Source organism: Pezoporus flaviventris, unplaced genomic scaffold, assembly GCF_033815535.1.
Source record: "Pezoporus flaviventris isolate CSIRO_AGI_PZ_B2104156 unplaced genomic scaffold, CSIRO_AGI_Pfla_v1 ptg000059l, whole genome shotgun sequence".
In the NCBI taxonomy this organism is placed as follows: domain Eukaryota; kingdom Metazoa; phylum Chordata; class Aves; order Psittaciformes; family Psittacidae; genus Pezoporus; species Pezoporus flaviventris.
In genome coordinates this window covers 174,412-197,349 of record NW_026892607.1, presented here as the reverse complement: position 1 = coordinate 197,349, position 22,938 = coordinate 174,412, and the positions used below count along the sequence as shown (strand labels likewise).

General features: G+C 42.6%; 1 protein-coding gene across 12 annotated transcripts in view; it reads right to left on the bottom strand.

Moving 5' to 3' along the window:
- Window positions 1-22,938, bottom strand: part of NFIA (nuclear factor I A) — a 254,009-nt gene that overhangs the window by 58,722 nt on the left and 172,349 nt on the right. For 5 of the 12 annotated variants that reach the window (XM_061469629.1, XM_061469628.1, XM_061469633.1 and 2 more), the window contains 4 exons: window positions 22,764-22,881; window positions 20,117-20,244; window positions 3,747-3,833; window positions 2,653-2,691 (listed from right to left, as the gene is read on the bottom strand). In XM_061469629.1, coding sequence (XP_061325613.1) covers window positions 2,653-2,691; window positions 3,747-3,833; window positions 20,117-20,244; window positions 22,764-22,881 — 372 coding nt within the window. The remainder of the gene's footprint in view (window positions 1-2,652; window positions 2,692-3,746; window positions 3,834-20,116; window positions 20,245-22,763; window positions 22,882-22,938) is intronic. The other 7 variants (XM_061469638.1, XM_061469637.1, XM_061469634.1 and 4 more) reach the window with 2 other exon arrangements.

The window sequence follows — 22,938 nt, the reverse complement described above, 5'->3', positions numbered from 1 at the left end:
TAACTACCTGCCAGCAAGGACCTCGCTTCACAAGACTAAATCCAGCTGTGGATAAACAGTGATTTTACAGAGGAAAAAAGAAAGCTCCCCCTCTATCCACTTATCCAACTACTGCATATGCATCACCAACACACACAACCAGTTTCCTCAGAACTCGACATCTGACAGATCATCAGGAAAACAGAGCTAATCTATCCGTACCCATCAACATTGTATCATAGGTGACTGCCAGATACTTAAGAAGCTCTCCAAAAGAAATGTCACAACTCTTTTTCAAGACACTACAAAAGAAATGTTCCAAATAAAATAAAGCAAATGCACATACAAGTAAATGAGCCAAAGAACTTAATAAAAAGAGATTGATTAAAATGAGGACCAGAATGTTCAAAAAGGGCTGAGAGAGAGAGAGGTGCCAAAGGCGCATTAAATGGATTCAATGGCTTCAGGTTTTAAATGCTTTTGGGCTCCTCAGCAATTTTTAGCCAAAAATGATAATTCGAGTTAGAATCAAAATTCTGATGTCACTTAGGGAAAAGAAGGTTGATATTTGTCCTTTGCAAATGAGCACTGCACCATTTACAAAGGAGGAATATCAGTTTATCCTGATGGAAAGTCTTGCCTACAGATTTCTAAAACCAAGTGCTACAATATTCACCATTCTCTTAAATCCTACCCCATTAAAATCTGCCTTAAAGCATTTGGTACAATGCTCCCATAGAGTGTATTACCTTATCTGTTTGTGTCCGTGTTTATAGCATCATCTGATCGTTTTAGATCTCTTTAGATCTCAAAGCATCCCTGCTTTGTCACCCAAGTGGTTCTTTCAATAATGAACTAGTACTCAACGCATTACCTATTTCTTCAAAGTACAATTTAGTGGGGTTTACGTTTAAAAACTTTAATCAGAAGTGTAATAAATAGCAAGGTAACAGTTGTTTTCCCTTTGATTTAATGCTGGTTTCAGTATCATTTTGCACTTATAAATATATTGTAATAAGAACTTCTTTTTTTCCCAATGACGTCTTTAGACGTCTCGTCTGAAATTCATGACTGCACTTGTTTCATTTCAAATGGTATTTGAGAGTTTTTCAGCACACTTGGCAGATTAGATATAGCAGCAGGGACAAACTGCAGCCATCCATAGGAGAATATACCTTTATGTGGGTGCTTTGGGGATGGAACATCTATAGCTGCAAGGCAAAAAAATGCCATCATAAATTTGGATGGCATTTACAAAGCCCTCTAAAAAGTCTTTGCATATGATTATAGCTGAGGTATAATATTTTTGCAAGTAAAAGACCCAGAATAGATTTATGTTTCAACTATATCTTCCTGAGATGCATATGGATGCTAAATTGCAAGTGATACTAAAGGGAATTTTAGTAACTGAAGAGGATGGAGTCAGATTCCCTGTGTTTTTTTTATATTATTCTTTATTTTCTCAAAAATCATTTGCTCATTATTTGCATGTCATCAAAAGATCATTGGCTACCCAGGCTATATATAACAATGATGGTTGCTGAATGCCGAAGGCATGAGATGGAGATGGGGAAATATGTAGATTTTTTCAACCTGTGACCTCAGTTACTGCACGCTAATGTTTTTAAATGACTTTTATGATGTGAAGACTAAGTTTGGTGTTCATATTGGTTTTGAAGACTTAGTCGGTGTACACTGCCACTGAACATATGTTTTAATTAATAAAAGAGCTGTGGTCCGGATTAAAAGTAGCTCAGGTAATTTACCATGTACTGTAAAGTCACCTGATTTCTGCACCATTTGAGGTGAAGAGTTTATACATTATTCTGAAGAAAGCAAGAGTTGCAAACTGAATTCATGTGCATCATACCAAGCTGAAATGGATTTAGAATTTGACAGGTCAAGAGTATACTCATGGAACTGTTATGTATTGCTATCCAGTGGTTCTGGGTCGTTTTACCATATGACTGCCTAGGTTTGACAGTCATAGGGCTCAACAGTCATCTCATTTCTCCATAGCAGAAGAAACCATTTGTAGCTGACCCACAGCTGCTGTGCTCTTTCACTGGCAAGTGTCCATTGCCAGTTGTAGCCTGGTGAGCTCCCGCTGGAATGGCGCTGCCGACCTGCCACCGGGCAGCAGGGACATAAACTGCTTCCCAACGGATCGGCTCTCAGGCAGGTGATATCAAATAGGAGAAATCAGCCTCATTTTTCTGCATTCCCAATGGTTTCAGGATTCTGGGAGGAACAAAGAATCCCCCTGGAAAAAATACATAACCCTCCTGTTGCAGAGAAGGCAGAGCACAGCAGTTTGGCTTTGGCATCATTACCAAAGGAGCTGCGTATGACCGTGCTGCCTGCAGGTCTGCTCGTGTGATCTGCCCAACACCTCTCTCGTCTACTGAGTAATTTAAAACACATCTGACAGAGAGGCAGAGAGGAAAAATTCCCTGTGAGTTCCATGAACACAGGCATGGGAAAGGCAGAGGTAACATGTCAGCGCTCCCTCCAGTGCTGTCACTCTGGCAAAGTGCTCGGCGTGAGTCCTCTCCTCGCTAGAAACCAGAGAACCCACACGAGAGGGACACCTGGTACATCCCCCCCAACCAACACGAAATGTCTATGCACCGAGAACAAGAGCATTGGCATTGTTTGAATAAGCACACCCACCATGTAGTGCTCCGCGGTGTTCGGGGTTTCTTAGATATCCTGATTTTATAAAAAGAAAGTAAAAGAAGAAAAAAGAAACAAGGTGAGAGAGAACACTATCATATTTTGTAGCAAGCAGGATACTGTGTGAAATCTTGGCCCAGTGAAGTGATAAGGGGGAAGCTTTCAGTTTGCTTAAGGGAAAAGTTACGAGCAAATAGTAAAATTACCAAAACACCACATTGCAGCAAACGGGTGCATTTAGGTTCAATTAAGCTGTAAAAAGGAAAATGGCACTTTAGCTTATGAAAACGAAGGGACAGAGGGAGCTATCAGAAGCAACTCGATAAGATTTGTATGCATGAGGATGCTGCTTCACTGGACCAAGAAAGCTACAGTATGGGACAGGATTTTTCTTTTATTAGACACTTTGCTAGATAGCTTTGTCGAACCTCAGAAACGGCTGCTCTGGCATTATGAAATAATCCTACATAACTTGATCTCATGAGCTTAGGAACACAGGAAAATAGCCATGCCAAATCAGATTACAGGGATCCACCTAGTCCAGTATCCTCTCTCTGACAGTGGCAACTAAGGGATGCCTAGAAAAAAACTAAAAAGACCAGGGAAAGCATACAGTGGTAATTCTCCAAAATACTCTCCCAGCCTCCAATGATTTGTGATTCAAGGGCTTCTAGGACAAAGTTGATAGCATGGTATTGAAGGTACTTGAATCCAAATGCACAGATTCACACCCCCCTCCTCCCCTTTTTTGGAATTCTACCCCCATGAGATCTCTACCAGTCACACAGAAAAGGTTTCACAGTTTGGTGCTGGCAAGTCCACTGCTCTTGCCACTAACTCGGAAGGAGCTAACAGCTTTCAAGCCCAATGATGTTATGTGTATAAGAGCATCCAACACTTTTTCCTGCGTTAAAAAAGTGCTATGTGTGCTGAGGTGCTCTAAGTGTAAATACTTTAGGAGATTTGATATATATATATTTTTGTTTGTTTTTCAAAAAGCAAGAATCTGGCTGTAAATTGATATTAACATTTTTCAGTATATGTGTAAAACACATGTTTCAGAAGAATAGAAGAGAGAAACTGTCACTCACTGGGAAGCTTTAGAGCTATCTGGCTCCCTGGGAAACTGCATGCAACTATTCTGGTGTCCAAGGGTTTGACCAGTGAGTTTCCTCTTCCTGCAAAGAATGAATGCAGAAGTAATAGAAAGTCTGAGGGGGATGATTTTAGCAAATGGCTAAAGATAATCCTATTCTGCCCACTCCAGCAGGTAGGAAGCAGGTGGTGGTGGTGGAAGAAAAAGGGTGGGAAAGGAGAAATGCCTGCCTTCCCCTCCCAGCAGCTGGCACAGGGGAAGGGCAGGATTCTAACCTAGGAGGGACTCGCACACTCACAGCTCTGAAATCCCTTTGTGATGCTGCATTTGATCTGCAACGATGCCGACAGGTCACGGCAGTCCCAGCACAGGCACACAATGTCAGGACGTTCTGCTCTGATTAGCTGGGGTCTTGCTGTGACTCCCTTTCAGGATGGAGCATGGCTCACCGGCACTTGGTGATTGAAACTGAGCACACTGGGCTGGCGTAGCTTCATTAACACTACCAGGCACATAAAACCTCGTATGCCCAGACTGGAACAGTGACTTCTTAAGCACTGTGCTTTTCTTTTACCATCCACTTTTCAGGGGAGTTTTGTTTTTCTAACATTGTAATTTTCTAACCAAATTGGTGTGAATTCTTTTTACTTCATTTACAAAAAGAATCGGTAAAAATAAGGGTCTAAAATCAAAGCTTCTGGTTTTGATGGCATATTGACTTTTAAAGGCAGGAGTGGCTATTAGGGAGTCCCTGTAAACTTTACTTAAAGCAAAAAAAAAAATTAGAAAGTGATCGAAAATTTTTAGGGAGGAGAGCAGAAATATCATTTTAAGCCTCTTAAAATTGCCTGAACTGTGAAATCAAGTAATGAACACTAGCAAAGGATCTGTCAGCTGGAATCAAAGCTTAGACTAGTCAGCATTTTCCTCCTAAACCTTATTATGGCAAAGATTTTTCATCTCTGCACTCTGTTCATCCCAACAAATAAACCGACTTGACCTCCACCTGTTAGCCGGTGAAGTCCGCTGTCATCGTTGACTAAACCCTATTCTTTCCCTTCAAAGCCCTCTGCACCACTGAGAAGGTGGGAAGACACAGCTGTGCGCTGATTTAAATTGATACCAGTTCATAACCAGACAGCATTTCACAGTACAAATTACAAGCAACAGAGGAGAGGGGAAAAAAAAAAGAGGAGTCTGTAGTGCCAATGAGTTCTGGAAGGGGGCAACATTTTTCATCAATTTAACAATGAGATTTTCATACAAGTTCTTTCTATTTTTTGTGTGATTCTATGAACTAGCATTTGAGGCAAGAAACATTTTGCTTATGCTGTTCCAATGAACCTGTGCTAACACCACATAGGAAGAATTGGCGAACATAATGGCAGCGATTTGCGTTGCTTTAATGTCTCAGAAGTTGAATGCATTATTAACTGTTTCAAAGAGGTTCAGTTCCAAATGCTTGTGGGTTTCTAGACTCAGAAACAAGTCACAGCTATATAATGTAACATTGCTAAATAATAATAAAATAAGATTATGGAACACAGAACAGCAAGATATGTCATGAGGAAAACTGTAGAGCTACAGCAGTCACTTCTTCAAATAGATCATCACGACAAAACCACGTCAGAAGGTTGCTAATACAAAGACATATCAGAAAAAAGCCATTTCATATAAAGTTGGACTTCTCTGGGTGATTAATGCTACGTTCAACAAAGGAGACAGTGTCTGTCTAATTACATTAAATACTTATCTTCTAGGGATTGGCAGGGTGTTTCTGCTCAATGTCACTTTTCATGACAATGTAATGATAGATCCGTTTACTTACCAGTGCCATTAGCAAAAATTGTACTGTTTTCTCAACTGCCCTCATATCATGAAAATATTTGATTAACACACTGCAGCTTATCTAATACTCTAAGCAACATATTCTGCATAGTTTTCTCTCTATTAAAAGAACAAGATTACAGCTTGTAAAATTTTTATTGCACTCACACAAAACTAAATGAATAATGTGTGATAGAGCTCAAGTAGCTCGCTGCTTCACAAACCAGGTTTATTTGGTTTAAGTATTAACTTGTACTTCAAATACTGAGCTTTTGGGGGTAACAAGCAAAGAAGCAAAGTCAGCACTCTGAGGCACTACTTCCCATCCAGTCTTTAGTTATTAGTTCCTTCGCATTTCAGCACATCTCTTGAAACTTTTGATACCTTAGGAAACAACAACAAAAAAGGAAAATATAAGGAGAGTTTTCATTCCTTTGCTGAAAACCAGATATGGCCATCTCCCAAGCCTTTAAAATTCACCACATTGTGAGCTGCCTCTTCAGAGTCATGCTACTGTGCCAACGTAGAAAGAACAATAAACCTCTGGAAGAATGTACACAGCGAAGGCAGTTTATATAGTAACAAGATAATTTCATAAGGCTATATAGAAGAGAAAGGCTGTGATGTAACATTCTAGCAGTATATACCAGCTACCTGGTATTTACTAACAAGGTTAAACTACTATCTGTTTCAGAGACTCAGCACTCTTCATAATTCACTTTTTAATGGATGGACAGGAAAAGTCAGGAGTGTATGGCACAGATCAGTTTGGAAATAGGACAAGACAGCTTAGGGCAGAACCTATTTCAAAACACGCTCCATCTTTCCAAATGATCACATCTAAAGTCTATACTTAGCAACTACAATACTCCAAAGCCACTCATAAATCCTTTTGAGGGGTAGATTTCTATTTCTAAGTAAACCAGCCAGTTTGAAAAACAAAGGATCCTGAGGAGGAGCTGTCTCCCTCAATTGCTACCACGTATAGTGCATCACTTCTTATCTCCTTGGTATTTGATGCCCGTGCAGGAGAAGACACACGGGAAGCTTCCTTCAGCGAGGAGTTAGGACACCAACCCCATTTTGTTACAGCTCCTCATACTGCCACGAAATGGCAGCAAGAACGTACCCAAATGGACTCCTACAAGGCGTAACTCGACACAGCAATGCAGAATCAACCAAAACCGGCTTTTAAAATCCCTTGCAAGTGACTCTTGCAGCGAGAGGATGACACCGCAGCCAACTGCCACATATGACTCTCCAAATTAATAATGGATTTAGGATATTCATTCCCTGAGCTGCAAGGGTTTGGGGTGTGCCGGCAATTATCTAGATATAAGTCTGACACACATTATCCTTCTATCAATGTCATTTCCCTTAGTAGCCAACAGATTATCAGCAGCTTTGTGATATTCCAGGTGTCAAAGAAGAATTAAAACCACAACAATTGCACAAACAAAGGGACAAAAGACGGGATACGTGTTTCTGAGCCCTGCATATCAATTTAATATGTGCAGCTGACAATGATGCAAATGTCCTCGGGAGAGAGGCAGCAAGATCTGTGCCCAAACATACACACACCACCGTCAGCAAGATGGCAGGGAACAGAAGCAGTAGGATTCCCAGCCCAGGACACATGCCTCAGCAGGCAAAGCAACCCAATGAAACAATCCTCTGGTTGGGGAGAATTTTGGAAGCACCTGATATGGAAAAAGGCCCTAAACAAGCCAGATGGTACTTTTAGCTGGCAGCAGAAAGTAGGAGACAGCCAAAAACATTACAGCATTTCCCCAAGAGGCCAGCAAATCGATTTTTAACCATTTTTTTTTTCCGAGTGATGCAATGAATATAAAAAATAATGTTTCTATGCATTTTTAAATCGCTAATTTTATGAATAATACACTTAAGAAGGCAACAACTGGAAGAGAGGAGAAAGCAACGCATTTTGACTTTCCCAGGGCGGTTGTATATTTGACATCGGGTTTCTATTCAGTCACTGCCACTGTTTACTCTGAATTAAGCATCAGGTTTTGGTCAGGGTTTTCCACATAATATTAAAGAGAACACTCCTTCAAGGGTAAAGAAATAGCACTGTAAAATCACAGTAGCACCCTAGTTGACAAGACACAGAAGAAATGTTGTTTGCAAGACTGCCTTGCTCTTTTAAAACCCTGTCCCCCCCCCCCGATTATTGGGGTTTTAGATGACAATGTTTCAACCAAAAATGTTAAACAAAACTAAAAAGGGCAAGCAATTTATTTAATACTTATAAGTTCCCATTTAGGTAGAGATTTGCACAAGAAATACAACTGTTTGGGGATCCTTTAAGTTTTAAAATCTCCAAATGGCCAGAATCTGCAATTCCTCCTGGATGACAGGACTCCGCAGGAATCAATTTGGCATCAGATGTCAAACCTTAACTTTGACAGTCAGAAGCAGCTCCTTGCATAGCGCACTTAGATCAGGTGTTAGAGCAGTTTCACTTAAGGAATGGAAAAGAGATGAAGGGCAGAGTGAGGCAGAGGAGTCATGAAACAAGTGGCAATGACCATTACCCTTTGCTTAAGGCTGCACCTCACACCTTGGATTGGCCAAGTTCATTGGAATGATGCTTTAGTTATAATTTGCTGCTATTTTGGCTAATAGTAAAGGCAAGCCCTAAGACAGGGTTAAATCTGGACTACATCCAAAGCGCTTTCTCCTGTTCAGAACAAGGTAGTGCATTAGTGTGCTGCATCACAGATAATACTCCTGGAGACAAACGTGGGCTGCTGTAATAAAATGGGATGTTCCACTAGGTACAAAGAAAGATAATCCATACATTCATATTTCTCAAGTCTCACTGATTGTAAATCCTTCCTCTAAGTATTTCCCTCCTATAGGTGGAACTTAGCACCTTGCCTCCAGCCTTTGCTGGTATAAAATAGTCCCATTCTTTCCAAAAGCACTTGGACATGAGGACTGCAGGTACCATCTCACTTTGGTGGTTTTCAGGGTTTCGAAGATCTGCACACAAATCCCAGCGAGGCAAATGAAGGCTATGCACAAACCACTAAAACAGCCTATAATTTTCCAGCTAATTTTAGCAATCGGATCTCTTATGTTCTGCTTTTTGGCGTGCATCACACTAAAAATAGCAGCAACCATTGATGTAAGAGAATAGCAGAAAGGATGATCTCACTCGGACCAGGGGCTGGGCAAGCAGAGATGGAGGATGCTATGGATTACCTGTGCTCCCCTGAGCAAGATACCAGTGAAATCAGAATAGATCTCTAGCCAGAATGCACACTAGATGAAGACCCTGCTGTACTTTAAGCTTTGTTGAGCTGGAAGACGAAGGGAAATTCAGAATACTTAAGCAGCATCCCTTATTTAGGCTGCAGCGTCCTTATTACAGTCACTCCAGCCAGGCTCAGCTGTGGGGGTAACACTGGATTCATGCCATAATCTCTGGGGTTATGGGTCAAGGTTACAGACTACCCACTTTGGGGGAACAACACAGCTTCTATCACAGCACACAGACATTCCTGGAGGTATGGAATGGCTCTGCAGCCACCCAGCCAAATTGTTACCTGAGTTAACAGGCTGCTAGACAGACTTCTCTGCTTTCCTATGCTCACTGACTGCTGTGGTCAACGCGTTGGGGCAGCACTTAACTTGAAAGAAAGTAAAGAAGGTAACCAGGGAATGTTTAATTCACTGCTTCTGGCAGTAATAAAACCACTAAGGAGCATCAAGCAAAATGATGAGGCAACACGCAAAATAAGTGTTTCTTCATAGAATCACTGGTGGTTTATGCTAGAAGGGACCTTAAAGCCCATCCAGTTCCAACCCCTGCCATGGGCAGCGACACCTTCCACTAGAGCAGCTTGCTCCAAGCCCCTATGTCCAACCTGGCCTTGAACACTGCCAGGGATGGGGCAGCCACAGCTTCTCTGGGCACCCTGTGCCAGCGCCTCAGCACCCTCACAGGGAAGAGCTTCTGCCTAAGATCTTCTTTACACAGCACTGAGTAAAACTGGAACTCGCTGCCTTGGGATGTTGTGGAGGGCAAAATAAAGAAGCGGTTAAAAACATCCAAGCGTGTCTCCAAGAAGAGAAGTCCACTGAAGGCTGTCAAACACAAAGATGTGAACTGAGCCTCTGGCTCATGAGACCAAGCTGTTTGCTGCCAAAATCCTTGTGGCTGTGCTCTGAAAAGCATCACTGGATGCCTGTCCTGCTGCTGTATGCTTTCCTTAAGTGTCCGCTACCAGCTCTTGTCACAGATAGCAGCACACTGGACTAGGCGAGCCTTCAGTCTAGCTCAGAAGAGCCATTTTTAATTCTCTGTGGGCAGATCCACAGTTTTTGTAGGCTGGAATGTGCTGTGCCTGGCAGCTGAGAAACGGGAAAACTGCAGTAGGTATCCAGCTCAATGTAATAAAGATCTAGTGAAGAGCCAGGAGTCAGTGTGGCAGACACAGTGTGGGAAAGGAAATGCTAAAGGAGAGGTAACACGGTCTGTTTCCTGTTCCCGGTCCTGTATCATCCTCTCTGCATCCCCTAACACCTCTCATTGCACATTTTAACTTTGTGTGAAAGTGTTTCCTTTAAAATTAAGCCTGTTTTCTCCTCTAAAGCAAAGATCAAACCGTGTGCACGCAGTACAGTAGCTGCACTGTGTGCAATGCAGTGGAGTGATGCTTGTACTGGGAATGTTAATAAACAGTGGCGAGAACAGAACTTCTGCATAGAAAAGGGTGTATGTTACATCTCTCCTTCTCTCCCTTGTCTCATGCAGTATTTACACAGCTGTGCTTTGTAAAATGTGTAGGGGAGGTTTTTATTATTATTTTTTGGTAATTTATTTACCTAAGATAGCCCAGCATCTGTTTTGTGGTGAGGTTCTTTCACAAAGTTTCACAGTTGCCTTGACTGATGCAAAAGGAGGTCACGGTCCTCACTCAGTGATCCTAAAGCCATTTGTTTCAACTGCTATTTGGCTAATTCGTGTTCTGCTCTGGGTTTTTGGTTTGTGTCTCTACTTGGAAAAGTGCATTCTTTGGGGGCCTGATCTGGCTAGGTGAGTATTTTAGTTATCTGTCTTATAAAATGCAGACGTGCAAAGGAATCTGCAATAATACGCATCATTTACTGGCTCTCAGTATGTACTGTATATTGGCTCTGAAAACTACTAATATTTTCCAGCTGCCTCCCCAAAAAGCAGAGTTCAGTGCAGTCTTTGCAGTGGGTCCTTTCCCATGACTGCCTACACAGGTGATGAGGACTTTTCCTGTGTCCTGAAGAATTAATAAGCCTGAACATTTCTGTACCAGCAGCATACCACAGGAGATAAAATATTGCTTCTGCTTCCCAAACACATTAGAAAAAGCAAGTCTGCTGATCTCAACTGCTAAGACAGCACATCAAAGGAACGTAGTCCATTTCCTAACCCAGATCTAATCTATAGAAGACTTTATAGATCCAAGTCAACATCCTGAATTGGTCCCAGAAGCAAAGAAGAAAACTAGTTCAACTCTTGGAAGACAGGTACAATACTTTCAATGTGCTTCATCCCATTTTGCAATTAAACAGTCACATGCCACACTATCAGGTGATCTTCAAGGATAACCGCATCGGTGGACACCTGTCTGGAGCTCACAAAGATTCATGTTTGACAGACTCCAAATCAGCAAGACATTCACAGCCATATTCAGAGGGTGCTTCTGTCCTTCAGAGCTCACCTCTGAGAGGAAGTAGAAAGTGTCTGCTTTTGTCCCAGTGCCAGGAAGCTTATCGTTTTCACTTGGTGTCCAAAGGGAAGCACAAACCAGATCAGTGTCTTTGCTTTATGAGTGTATATTCAGCAGAATGGATGGCAGAATATGGCTCAGCCAGCAATGATGTCTGAAGAACCTTAGGTCCATGGACTACCAATGCAGCATTCCATCACAGGGATCCCACTGTCACCGAGAAGCACTGTTCCAACCTTCGTAAGGGACTAGTTTTCCACGCACTAATCTTTCCTATCAATCTGAAAAATGATTTAGATGGTGCTAATTGTGCATGGAGACAGGAATAGCTCAGGTGATCTTATGGCTGTCACAGCACACAGAAGACCTGCTTTTAACTTGGTCATTGAAGTCAGTGAAAATAGTATGGATGTGAAAAAACAGCTTTATTTTGGTATCTGAAGTGAAACAGTTTCTGCATTTTTTAACTCAGATCTCCTACAGCTCCATACCCGTTTTTAAATGATGCATTTCCTGACATCTGGAATTAGATGCAGGGAGCAGAGCCACAACATTGACTGACCGACTTCTCCGGGACCATACTGAAGGGATGTTTTCCTCAGGGGATTACAGCAAAGCTGAGGCATGTGCTCTAAAACTTGCTTGGGATTATTAATTTTATTAAAAATGGAAAGTACAGTTTAGGCTGCATTTCAGGGCCAAGTGTGTTGTGTTGTCTACTGTCTGGGAAAAAAAGAGCCTTTGAGGGAAGTGAAAACATCCAGGACATTTCAATCTGATCTGACTTTTTAATCAGCTGTTCTTCCCCCTGCTCTTAACTTTCTTCCATGATTTTGAGACAGCAATGGAAGCAGCATGGCATGTTGTCACAGGTCTCATGCTACTATGTGAATTGCCAAAGAAAAGCTGAGCTATTGATCCAGTGGTAATTTGCTGTCAAAATGACTATGTCTGTTATAGCAAATGAGTAGTGTTAATCATTTCACTTGATGAATGCTATTGCAGAAGACTGACAATGCTCAAAGAGCCACTATTGACCTGCTGCGTTTTTCCTGGCTCACAATAAGTTCTTGATCTTTGCTGGCCTCACCCAATTAGGGTTGAAGTTATCCATTAAGGTGCAGGCCTGGAAAAGTTCTGTTTAAAATAAACAACAACGTATATTGGTAACTCATCAACTATGCAGCAGGCTGATTCTGATTGCCTGGCAGAGAAACACACACATTTTGTGCAGTATCTGATAAAAGATCTATAATGTGCTAACACAAACCTATCATGTAGCACCTGTGACTAACAGATTGTGATATCAAAGTCTTGATGCCTAAGTGCTCCTGTAAATGCATTAAACTTTTAGCGGCAGGAACTGTAGGCTGCCAGTGACAAGGAGCTGATATGGTATTTCAGTAGAAGTTGATAAGTGTTATTGCTCTTAGAAGAAAAGAGAAATCTTATGCTCTTGTAAACCACTGGGCAGCTTGTGTTTTGATGGGATACTGTAATGCAGAGAGCAGGGATAAAGGAACACATGGAGTTTATGAAGGTAAAAAGACACTTAAGGAAAGCTCTGTATTTTACAGTTGCTGGAGTTCCTTGAAGTATGATCCTGTTGTACGTTTGGCTTCAGGCATCTATCTGTTCACCTGAAGCCAACTTTTTTGGGTGCAGCATGCACATGGGGCCATGTTTAACTCCACGTACCAGTAACGGAAGCATGAAAGGTAGCACAGGCCCAAGCACGCTCTGCTTCTCAGCTTGGCAGAAAGAACAAGGATGTTGGAAGACTCTGAAAGAGTGGGCAGAAATGTGGGAAACTGTATAAAGTCTTGGAGATGAGAAGAAGCACGGGTCTGAATGGGAACAGGGAAATGGGATGAATGGGAGGAGGAGTCCTAGTCACAGAGAGCAGTCTAACAAAGCTCAGATGCTCTTCAGAGAAAAGGAACAGTGGAAGTTTGCCTGAATCTGGGAGGCAACGGGTTGTGTCTGCTGTACCACTCATAGAGCAGTTTGGGTTGGAAGGGACCTTCAAAAGTCATCTAGTCCAACCCCCAGCAATAAGCAGGGACATCTTCAACTAGATTAGGTTGCCCAGGACCACATCCGGCCTGGCCTTGAATGTCAATGGCATCTCTTCAACTGAACAGCACAAATTAGCCTGGAGAAATTCTCTCTGCTATAAACCAAAATGTTCTGGCCACCAGAGAAATATGATCTGCTTCTGACCTCCCATTCAAAGAGCCAAACTGTGCTGTGGGCTGGAGGTCTATCTGGTTGTGAAATGTTCCCACTGTCTTGAGATATTAAGTTCAATGGAGGTAAAAAATGGCACTGGTGCCTGCTGATAGATGTGTCAAGGTACGTAATGAAGCTGCTGCAAAGGCAGGTACAATCTTAATGGCTATGTGAGTGTGCTGCCTGACTTTACACACTGAGAATTGGAGGGCAAGCCAATGTCACACCTGGGAAATACTGCATAAATGTAATTGGCAGGGATCCTGGATGTAGACCTCCTCTGGTCTAAGGAAGAGAGAAGTTTCCTTGGTTTTGCCTTTCTTAAATAGGTCTTTGAGCATCCAAAGAGTTCAGCTGAAGGAAATTAATTACGATCATGAAATTCCTGTGTCTGGTTACAATGCAGTGAAAACTGCCCACTACAGCAAGTCACTGAAAAGTAACGCCAGAGAATTATTTGATACTGAATATTCCAGGTCTGAAGTTGAATGTTTTCCCAGTAAGAAGAGACTATTTTTCTATTCCTTATTTTGAATAATACATGGTTCTCATGTTTTTCATCATATTTTCTACAGTCAGTCCCTTGAATCATTGGCAGTAATGTAATACAATCACTGGAAACTTCCCTGAGCAATGACTTAGTGTGTGGTGTCAAGTCTTTCAATGAGCCCATAGACCTTTTGCCTGAGGACAGATCAGATGCACCCTGCATCACTGATGCTGGGACATACTATATATATTTTATCTTCTAGGTGTAGTGCCAGGCAACAGCTGTGTGTAGGACATCAAGAATGCATAAAGAACACAATCCAGGATCTCCCTTATACTACTTTCTCTCATATTTCCAAGAAATAATTCTGAACAGACTTTGAAAACAAAGTCTTGTGGTCATCTGATCACGCCTGAATGAGCCTTTCTGATGTGTAAGGCATAAATAAAAGTTTCTTAGTAAACATGGAGAAAGGGTTTTCTTGGCGTGCTGAGAGTCTGCTAAAAAGAAAGCCCATGCCAGATTTAAGACAAGGGTTATTAAAACAAGGGTTTGGACCAGCTGCCTGCATGTGGTTGTTCTATAACCACCAACAGGGAGGGACACGGTACCGTTGAGTTAGAGGTCACTGCCACTGCAAGGGAAATATTCCAAAATAAGATCTCAGCTCCTCAGCTGCATAGAAATTGCTCAGAAATTATTTTCAGACAGTCCCATAGATGGTGACATGAGAACGAGCAGCACTAGCTGAGTGGTGTAGTGAGCAATCATGAGGCTGACTTTAATAGCATCTTTACTACCAAAGACGTGTCCAGCAGTCTAACTCTCTCGCTTACTGCAGGTTCATATAATATTATCAACTCCATAAGCCCCTGGAACTGTAAATATGTCTTTCAGTCATGCAGTGCAAGTGTTATTGCTAATTCCTTAAGGTTTCTGCACCGAAAGGCTCATTTGGTTCCTGCGGTTTTCAAGGTGAAGACACACAAGAGCTGAGCACAGCGTGATCGGCAGCAGCATAGCTTTGGCGGAGTTGGGGCAAAGGAAGGTGGATGGCCATGGTATGAAAAGCCCCATCAGCCTTTCAGTAGAAGAAGGACCACAGACCTCCACCCATTATACAAATGGGTAAAGGGCCGTAAGCTGGTCAAGACCACAACAGAAGCAGAGCTAATTGTCCCTTTAGATATCTCAAGAAGCACAAGGAGTACAAACACGTACCTTTCCTGGGATTATGGTCTTCTAGGGACCAAGCTAACATGTGGAAATGCAAATACCAGGAAGATCTAAGTTTCTAAAGAAACTAACAGGATACTCTGAATTTGAATCTGAAACATTTTTTTCCATGCTACGCTGTAGAAATACAATAGAAGCAGAATTGACAAACACCATCCATATGCTACACTACAACATGAGAGAGCACAATGTGAACTTTACTCCTGGACTGAATCAAAAGAATGCATTAAAAAATGCGTAAGTGGAATACTGATTAACTCAATCTTCTCTTCCATAGAATTAAAAAACATATACCTGTAATTATGGCTTACCTCCATTAGAAGCAGAGCTGCCACAGAACTGAACACAGGCCAGCTTTGTGCATGAGTTCAAAGCCAGTATGGTGTTGCCTTATTTTCTTACCAACATCATCTTTATCCTCTCTTGCCCTTCTTCGCAGTTAACAAGAGTTATGTACTGAAAGTGCTGAGATAAAGTAATGGTAAGGATGATACCGCAAAAGGTATTTGAAAAGCAGAAGTAATTTACTACATGCCTGCTTTGGTTTACTTCCTAAGCCTTCCTGTTGTGAAAGGAAATTCATCTTTTCTGGCAGACTGCAGCCTTTTTAGGCCTGAGAGCTCCCCAGGAGCTTTCAAGTACAGGTAAATGGATGCGAGACTCAAGGAGTACAGTACAAGGAACATGGAATTAATGCTGGATTTTGCTTTGGCTGTCACGTCTGACGTATAAGGAGAGTGTCCTCTGCTCATGATTATGGGTCTGAAATGCCACGAATGGAAAGGTCATGTTGCTGGTGTGTGAAGCACCCAACTAAATCTCCACATGAGACAGATGTCAGGGTGCCCCGAGACCCAGGGGCCTGGGATATAGAAGTGCAGAGAAGGGACTTTGGATGGACAATAGGTGCAGATTCTATTCTGCATGCAGCGGAGACCCCAAGAGTAGGCACAGGGGAAGCATCCACTGCCTAATCTAAATAGCACACAGAGTGGTTTTGTCCTCTTCTGTTCTCCTGCCAGTTTGCACATATGTTCTGAGTATACAGCCTGCCCTCCAAAGACCACTTACAGGGGCAATCACAGGGAAGCAAAGCAGGAAGAAAGTATCCAAAAAGGGAATTTGTTCAAGAGAAAAAAATGGAGACAGATGTAGAGCGACTAGTCACGGCTGGCGGTAAATAACCCTCTGCCTGAGTGCTCTCTTTCTCTAAGAGGAGCTCACATATTCCATTTCATATTTCCTTTCTAGGAAGTTAAATCTTTGTTTTCCTGGCATTTGTTCTTTTTGTTCTTTCCCATATATACTTTCCCCTTTCTGTATGGTCTAAAATTGTCTTCTCATTTTCCCTTTCTCTTCCACGTTGTGCTCTCTTTCAAGTGTGACATTTCTCCAACCTAATTTCCCTGCGCTGTCCCAGGCAACAGCTTTCTCTACCACCCTCTCACAGTCTCTGTGCCACGAGCACTTTGCTCTGTCTCTACATGTGCGTAAGCGTACGGGTGCTTCACCTGCTCCTGCATTAGAGTCCCCACTTTTTCTCATGTGCACACCTCAACATTAAGCAAATGCAATACAGACAGAATATTCATCCTCTCGCTCCCATAAACCTGTCAAGGCATATAGGCCAAGAAGCTATCTCTGCATAAATCTAACTCTCCTGTGAGGAAGCAATCTACTCAAAGGCAATAAAGCCAAAGGATATATTATTATCTTTGGTGTGGATCCTACTGGGCTGGGAGGTTGGCTGCTGGCTCCTCTCTGAACTTTTCTTCCCAGCCAGAACAGCCATCCCACAGACAAGTCTAAGCTTCCTTTTCTTGGTCTGACTTCCTCCTCCTGTTGTTTGGCCGGTAACCCAAAGGACAGGGTTTAATTATGGAGTTTGGAAACCTGGCTTAGGCTCCTCTGCCAGCAGAGGATAAAACTTCAGCCTGCCTTCTGAACCACCAGCATTCTGCACCGCCGATACCTGCATTATCCCACGCAGCATAAAATGAACCACATGGAAGAAGTGCCAAGTCAAACAAAATGATGGTTTTAGTCTTTAAACTTCTACTGTGGATTTCACTGAGGAGAAACCAAAACACTGAAGCTCTGAGATTATCCTATGTCAAAACTGTGCCATCACTTTGACTGCAGATTAAATAAGTGGCAGGGCCTTTTTCTGGAAGGGAAAGACACCTCAAAGGATGGAACTGAAACAGGTCCAGGCTCCAAAGCTCCCCTCTCAGAGAGGAGCTTTGCGGTGAGCCACTGGGTAATATGGGATGTTAACATCATTTGTATGGCTTTCAGGTGACCAATATATTTTCTAGGCAGATGCCTCACTGAAGACTCATAGAACATTTTATACTTCTGGAGATAAAGCACCTATGTCAAATACAAAGGGATAGATGCTAACAGCAGATCCATGTGTGATATCTGAGGTAAGGCAGGGCACTGTGCTTAGACCACAGCAGGATGTGTCCCTCAGGGGCAAGCACCTTGCTGCCCTAGCATAGAAGGACCCTTCAGTACTGTTTTGTCCTTCGCCACTGATGAGCTGTGGCTCTTTAGGTAATCTCTCTGCCAGCTGTGCTCTTGCAGTGACCCTGTTTTACAGAGAAGCTGAGGCAATGAATTCAGAGGACAGGCTGCTTGAAAGCCACAGCAGAAGAATTGGGGTGAGGCCGTGTGGATATAGCATAAAGATGGTTTGTAAGTGCATCCCACGCAGGCGGGATAAAGCTCTTTTTCTTCCTAGCTGTGACAGTGATAGATAGCTTGGTGAATCTGAGCTGTATCTAGTTGGTACCTGGCTTGAGTCCCTGATGTTGCAAGGTGATTTTCAGCCATTTTACAGGAAAGACTAAGCAGAATCTGGAATTTTCTGTAGTAAGTGAGGAAGGTTATGAGGAAGGAAGAACCTTCTCTTCTCTGACTTGTTCCTGCCTTTCTGAGAAACTCAGGAAGTTTGACACGGTCAGTTCTCCATGATGGGCACCCAGTGGTGCCAAGAATGGCAGATGTGCTTTAGAGGTGTAAGGCTTTAGGTACTTGTCTTGTCCAGCTGAGAAGCTCAGAACCACCATCCAGTGAGGACTTGGATGAGACAGAGGTAATGACCACATGTGGGGAAAACCACCAGAAGCGACAGCAAAATTAATAGCCAAGCTCTGGCTGTTGCACAAATGGAGAACATTTGTCATTAACAAAGAATACCCCAAATTTTGGGGGGAGTTAGCCCCCCATCTGACAATGATGTAGAAGCAGTGACCCAGTCAGCTTTTAGCCATCTGTGTCTGCAGAGGAGGTTGTGATCTCTCCCTTTCAATGGGCGATGAGCTTTTGTTCCTGTTTTTGCCGCTCCATGAGCAGGCTAGTTTAGTACAAGGTGAAGCTCTGCCTTACATCATCTGGAGCCTGGAGCTGATGGAGAAACAGCCCCTAAGTGTCTACTGAGCAGGACACCTCACTGAAAGCACCAGAGCCCTGGGGACGGCGGCAGCAAGGCAGTCACGGGGAGCCTGGAACTTGTCTGCCTGCAGGTCCACCCTCTCCTCCTGCCAAAGTGCCACATCTGCAGTCAATAAGGGCCCACAAGCTGGCTCCTCCTCATTAGAGGAGAGAGGGCAGCTGGCAGGGGATCCTCCAAGGGCTCCCAGGCACGGGAATCAGTCCCCTCCCAGTCTGGAATAGCCCAAATTTGGTGACTTTCTGGGCATGCTGTAAAGGACAGCTGTTTGACAGGGTCTCCAGAGAAAGCTGTGGGTATGTTTCCTACATGATGAAGGATATAGGTGGCTGGCCAAGTGCCCACAGAACTGATTTTAATGCTGTTCAGGTTGATTTTACTTTTCGGTGCTGTACAGTTCATTATACACAGTGCCCTGGACAAGCATGTGTTGTTTCAAAACAACCCCAAACCCATACTATTTTAAATCCAAACAGGCAAGAAAGGAAAAAAATGCACATTGCAAAAGACCCTTTGGGGTGTTTAGAGGGCCTTCTCAGACACTGGGAGGCTGAAGATGAAAGACCTACTTGCCTTTATCTAACAAATAAGACCTCTGTTATTTTTAGTGGCAATAAATACTTGATTATGTAGCCATAAGCAAAACTGAAGCATTAACTTCGCCTACGCATGTAGCACTGACCCAGAAAAGTATTTCCAATAGTATTAAGCACCCAGATGATCTCGGGATAAGTGATCGATGGACAGTTAAGTACGTAACATAACATAACCCAAAAGATGATCAACAAGAAAGATCACACACAAAAATTAACTGAGAAGAGGCACAAGAGCTGCTTCCTAGACCTCATGAAGTGTAACACCCAGCAATATCTATTTTGATATGAAGCCTCCAATCACACTTCGTGGTATTACAGATTAATAAAACAACTCCTTTGGTAAGTCTCTTAAAAGTCATTACTAAGTGAGCTCAAGTGTTGTATAATGCTTGAAAAGTCCTTCCACCTTCTATAAGTTTAGGGATATTTATTTAAACAGTATAACTGTAGGGCACAGCCCAGACAAGTACTGCTTTTTTGCTAAGTGATTGTCACTGCTATCCCAGAGTTGAATCTGGGGCTTTTGACAGAAAAAGACCTCCTATCTTTTGCTGCATTATTTAAATACTTCAGATATTTGGCCAAAACACAGAAGTGACACACTACAGAAACATTCACAGCTGCAGGAGCAATAAAACCACTACAACACTTTCATTAGACTGACCTTTTCTCAGGAGAAGTTACAAGATGTTTACAATTGATCACCTTTCTACACAGAATTCAGCATATTCTGATAACAAAAACAGAGCGACTGGAGATCAGGTTCTCGGGCTCCTGAAAGCCATGGCTTACCTGGCTCCACTTCATGCCATCCACTTGACTGGCTGCCACTTCCTGGAGAGCGCCCTTGGCTTGTATAAAACGGCTCCTCACCAGGACTGTCCATCTCATCCTCCACAGACTTGAGACGTTTTGTGGAGCTGAGAAAGTAAAAACACAGCATAAGAATGTATGGAAAGGAACAAAGGCACTTCTGTTGAGACATACCTTGCTAGCCCTGCTCGGGACTAACTTGGTTATGGACACTATAGCAAATTCAGGGGCCTGAGAAGGGGAAGGTGAGTCCTGCACAGCCATCCTGCCCACTCAGCCTCTCAGCATCCACTTCTTGTTTCTGATTTGCTTCGTCGGCAATGACTAAGCTTCGGTGAGATACAAAACAAGCTCTCACAGAGTCCAGACTGAAGTGCTAAGCACACATAAGTGTAACTAAAAGATAGTTTAACGTTCAGGCTTCTACAGATCACAAAGTAGGACATTTTTTATAATGCACAGAGGTCAATAAAAAGGCAAGATTTTAATTTGTATGGCGTGATTTTTGCAATTTGAATGAGTACAGTAATGACACACAAGACTTATTTTAACTGTCATATTTTTTCCACAGGTTATTCTGAAAGACAAATTATCAGTTCAAACTTATATTTTCCATCTTTTAACTGCAGCCATTAAATTAACCCAGCTTTCAGTCCTGTAAGAAGAAACGTAGGAAGTGAATGATGGAAGAATCCATTCTTGGTTCAAATGTTCATGTTATGCTACAAGTATAAGTGTTTTGCTCTGCAGCTGAACGCCATCAAGCATAAAAAGGCCCCATCAGGTCTCTCTGGCCAGTGTCAGTACTAAAGCACTCCCTTGTGATGCCCCACACCTCCCTCACCAAAGGCTCAGGAGACAGAAGAGCCCTTTCAGTGGTCTCTGGTGGCCATTGGCTCAGACTCCAGTAGTTCTGCAGGGAGAGGAACCCAAAGCCAAAGACACTCAGCTTGGCTCTGTGTTCTATAATGAGTTGCGCAGACTGCGTGGGGACATTACCGAGAATTTCTCTTCTAAATACTTTTCCAAGGCTGGGTCAGCTCACTTTTTTTTTCCCCCAAATCTGTATTCTATTAAGACTTAAAGCATTCAAGAACAGGCTCCTCTGTGTAGGGGGAACATATTTAACAGACATAAAATATTCCACTGCAGTTTGTATTGGTTTAAAACTCGCAGCCTCTCTGCAGCTCCCCACCAGAAGGCCTACACAGGTAGGAGCTGGTGGGTATGCAAAATCAGTTTGTGAGAAACAGGAAGAATAAGTCGTGTGGTATGTGTGGAATGCAGGTTTGGCCATTCCTTAATTTAGAGAATTGTTATGTGTCAATAGGGGAAATTGTGTGCATACAATATAATTACCGCCTGATCATTCTGCTGAGTCTGTGTATTTAAGGAATACTTTTTTTCCTGACTGGGAACAGCCTAATGAGAGGAAAACAAACATATTACCAAGTTATTAACTACCCATGCTGTTTATAATTAGCTCCTTATCAGTGGTAGCTATTTGCAGAAGAACAGAAGAGCAACAACTCAGCTCTTAAGTAACATTAATAACCTCACTTTTTTGCTTCTAGAGTCCCAAGTAAATTCTACCTGAGAACAGTGCTAATGACGAGCACTGTAGGCTATGAAGCTTTACACACAAAAAAGACAGAGCACAAAGTTTTTAATTGATGTGTATTGGGTACTGTAGTCACCAAGCTCCGTAATGCGCACACTAAGTGCAAGACCTAGAATATTCCTCCAGTCACTGCAACTCGGACAAGTTCTTGCGAAGAGCTGGTCTTTAAAGTTGTTGTTTGATTGGTTTTAATGAAAAACAGCTACATTCAAACTATAGAGACTTTTACACGTGTACTTGCTCTCTGCACAGCTAGGGCACTGCAGGCTGAGACAAAAATGTAAAAGAAGCCTGGGCTGAAGTCAGAGTTTCATGTCATGTCTTTGAAATGAGTGATCTCTTTTGGTGGGGGGGGGGGGGGGGGGGGAGGAAAAAAAACAATCTGGTTTCTTAATAGTGTTCAAGACTACTAGAGTGACTGGGCTTGTTTATAAATCTAATCTCATGGATGGTTAAAGGGAAAAAATCAAAAAGTATCCTTGTTTGATAGCTGGCGTCTAAGCCAAATCAAAATCCGACTGGGTATAGTCACCTGTATTAATATTACTGTTTTCCAGTGGCTGATTCACAAATTTCTAAATGCTGTATGAAAATTAAAATGCATTATAGGCCAAGGTCCTAAAACAGATAACACTTTATCTGCATACAAATCTATCTTAAGTCTTTCCTTTCCTGCTAGGACAAAGCCGCACATCTCGCTACGCTCCAAATTCTCTTCCGCCACAAGTGAAACTCCAGCAGCTCCAGTGGAACTTCTCCCAGTACACCGAGATACAAGCCAGAAGTTATAGGAGTCAATGCAGCAGTTTTTTCTTCAAGCTTGTACTTATAAAAAGAACTTTAACAGCAATCCAGTTGAACGTTCAGCTCTGCGAGTCTGAAACAGCTCCGCATTTTGAGGCCCCCAAACAGCTTGTCAAAGGATTTAATGGTTATTTTCCCAGATGAGTAATGATGCTGGCCTGGGTTTCCAAGTAACCTGGTAGTAGGCAGAGATTAAATTACCTGGTAGAGGATGTGCTAGGTAAAGACCTCCTCATTGCTCCTGGGCTCATGCTGTAGTATGAAGAACTTTCCAAATCTGAGAGGGAGAAATTAGGGCCTGTTCCTGCAGCTATCGGTGCTAGGGAAACAAAAGAGATTGCAGTCAGTAAGTCATGTGAATAAGGCATGAATTGCA